This window comes from Mandrillus leucophaeus, unplaced genomic scaffold (genome assembly GCF_000951045.1).
Source record: "Mandrillus leucophaeus isolate KB7577 unplaced genomic scaffold, Mleu.le_1.0 Scaffold590, whole genome shotgun sequence".
NCBI lineage: Eukaryota > Metazoa > Chordata > Mammalia > Primates > Cercopithecidae > Mandrillus > Mandrillus leucophaeus.
The window spans coordinates 423,255-424,907 of record NW_012106364.1 but is presented as its reverse complement, the minus strand read 5'-3'; the positions used below and the strand labels follow the sequence as shown (position 1 = coordinate 424,907).

The 1,653-nt window shown below is 49.1% G+C and overlaps 1 protein-coding gene across 1 annotated transcript in view; it reads right to left on the bottom strand.

Moving 5' to 3' along the window:
• Positions 1-712: 712 nt before the first annotated feature.
• The window catches only part of CCL5 (chemokine (C-C motif) ligand 5), a 12,043-nt gene continuing 11,102 nt past the window's right edge, over positions 713-1,653 (bottom strand). The window contains exon 3 of the mRNA XM_011999411.1: positions 713-1,234. Within this exon, the coding sequence (XP_011854801.1) occupies positions 1,147-1,234 (88 nt within the window). The 3' untranslated portion in view covers positions 713-1,146. The remainder of the gene's footprint in view (positions 1,235-1,653) is intronic.

The window sequence follows — 1,653 nt, the reverse complement described above, 5'->3', positions numbered from 1 at the left end:
TACTAGTGGAAAAACCACAAAATACCTCATTGTCCTTATTTCAAAGACCTGAGGCATTTGGAATTGCCATTGAATCCCATTCCAGGGGCAAGGGTGGTGTTAAAGAAATCCACTGGGGATAAGGTGGAGGGTAGGCCAGGGAGGAAGGGCCAACCAAGGTCTGAGGAAACAGGGTGACGCTGTGGCAGGCAGTAAGATAAACTTGGGGATTCAGGGGTGGGGACGTAGTGACTATTGTCTCCCCTCCCCCTCCAGAGTGGATAAGTCACTGATTAGTTTAATTGCTCTGCCTACCCATGCCCCCTTCTCAGAAAGCTTTTGTTTTCAGCCCTGTCATCCAAATCTAGGATGGATATCGGGTGTTTGCAAGCCCTGGAGCCCTCTGTGCTCAATGCTCATGGGGAAGGAGAGTTCCCCAGGAGGAAATCAAACCAAGAGTCAGCTTTATAGTTGCACTGATAACTTTAATGGAAAGCCGATTTTTCCTGTTTGCTGATAAGCTCCTGTGAGGGGTTAAGATGGAAGCTTAGGAGCTCAGTGTTCCTCCCCTCCTTGCCTCTAGAGGCACGTTGACTTCCTTCCTGGTCACAGAGCCCTGGCAAAGCCAAGGGGCTTCAGAGCTCAGAAGCTAGAGACTTCCTTTTGACAAAGCAGCGCCTCAGAAGCTCTTCTAGGCTTTAGATGGGGAGGCTTCTTTTTTTGTTGTTGTTGTGACGGAGTCTCACTCTGTCACCCAGGCTGGAGTGAAGTGGCACAATCTCAGCTCACTGCAGCCTCCACCTCCTGGGTTCAAACGATTTTCCTGACTTAGCCTCCCGAGTAGCTGGGATTACAGGCATGCACCACCATGCCAGGCTAATTTTTGTATTTTCAGTAGAGATGGGGTTTCATCATGTTGGCCAGGCTGGTCTCAAACTCCTGACCTCAAGTGATCCACCCACCTTGGTCTCCCAAAGTGTTGGGATTACAGGCGTGTGCCACCACATCCAGCCTGGGGAAGGTTTTTATAACTGCTGCTGTGTGGTAGAATCTGGGCCCTTCAAGGAGGGGGTGGGGTAGGATAGTGAGGGGAAGCCTCCCAAGCTAGGACAAGAGCAAGCAGAAACAGGCGAATTTGTGTAAGTTCAGGTTCAAGGGCTCTCCATCCTAGCTCATCTCCAAAGAGTTGATGTACTCCCGAACCCATTTCTTCTCTGGGTTGGCACACACTTGGCGATTCTTTCGGGTGACAAAGCTGTGGGAGAGGAGAAGAGGGAGGATGAGACCTTCCCAGTACTGGGACAGCCAGTTTGGGGGATGAAGTGGATTAAGGTATAAAGGGAAATGATAATGGTATTGGGGTAGGGCATATTTGGAGCTCCATAAGATTTTATTTGTGGCTTTTAAGGAGAGGACATTTCCTCTTCTGTTGGATCAAAGGGCTCCAAGCCAGAAACAAATTTGTGTGCATTTTAACCACCTTCACACAAATATATGTAGCCTGAAAAGCTAAGAGGATATGGAGCCTTAAAACCCAGGGCTGAGCCTGCCAATCACTAGCCTTTTCTCAGCACTTCCTCTGTTCCAGGCCCTGTGCTGGGTGCTTAAGATGCAAAGAGAATAAGGTGTCCCTCAAAACTGAGTCATGGCTGAATAAGTGGGAGATGAGAAGTT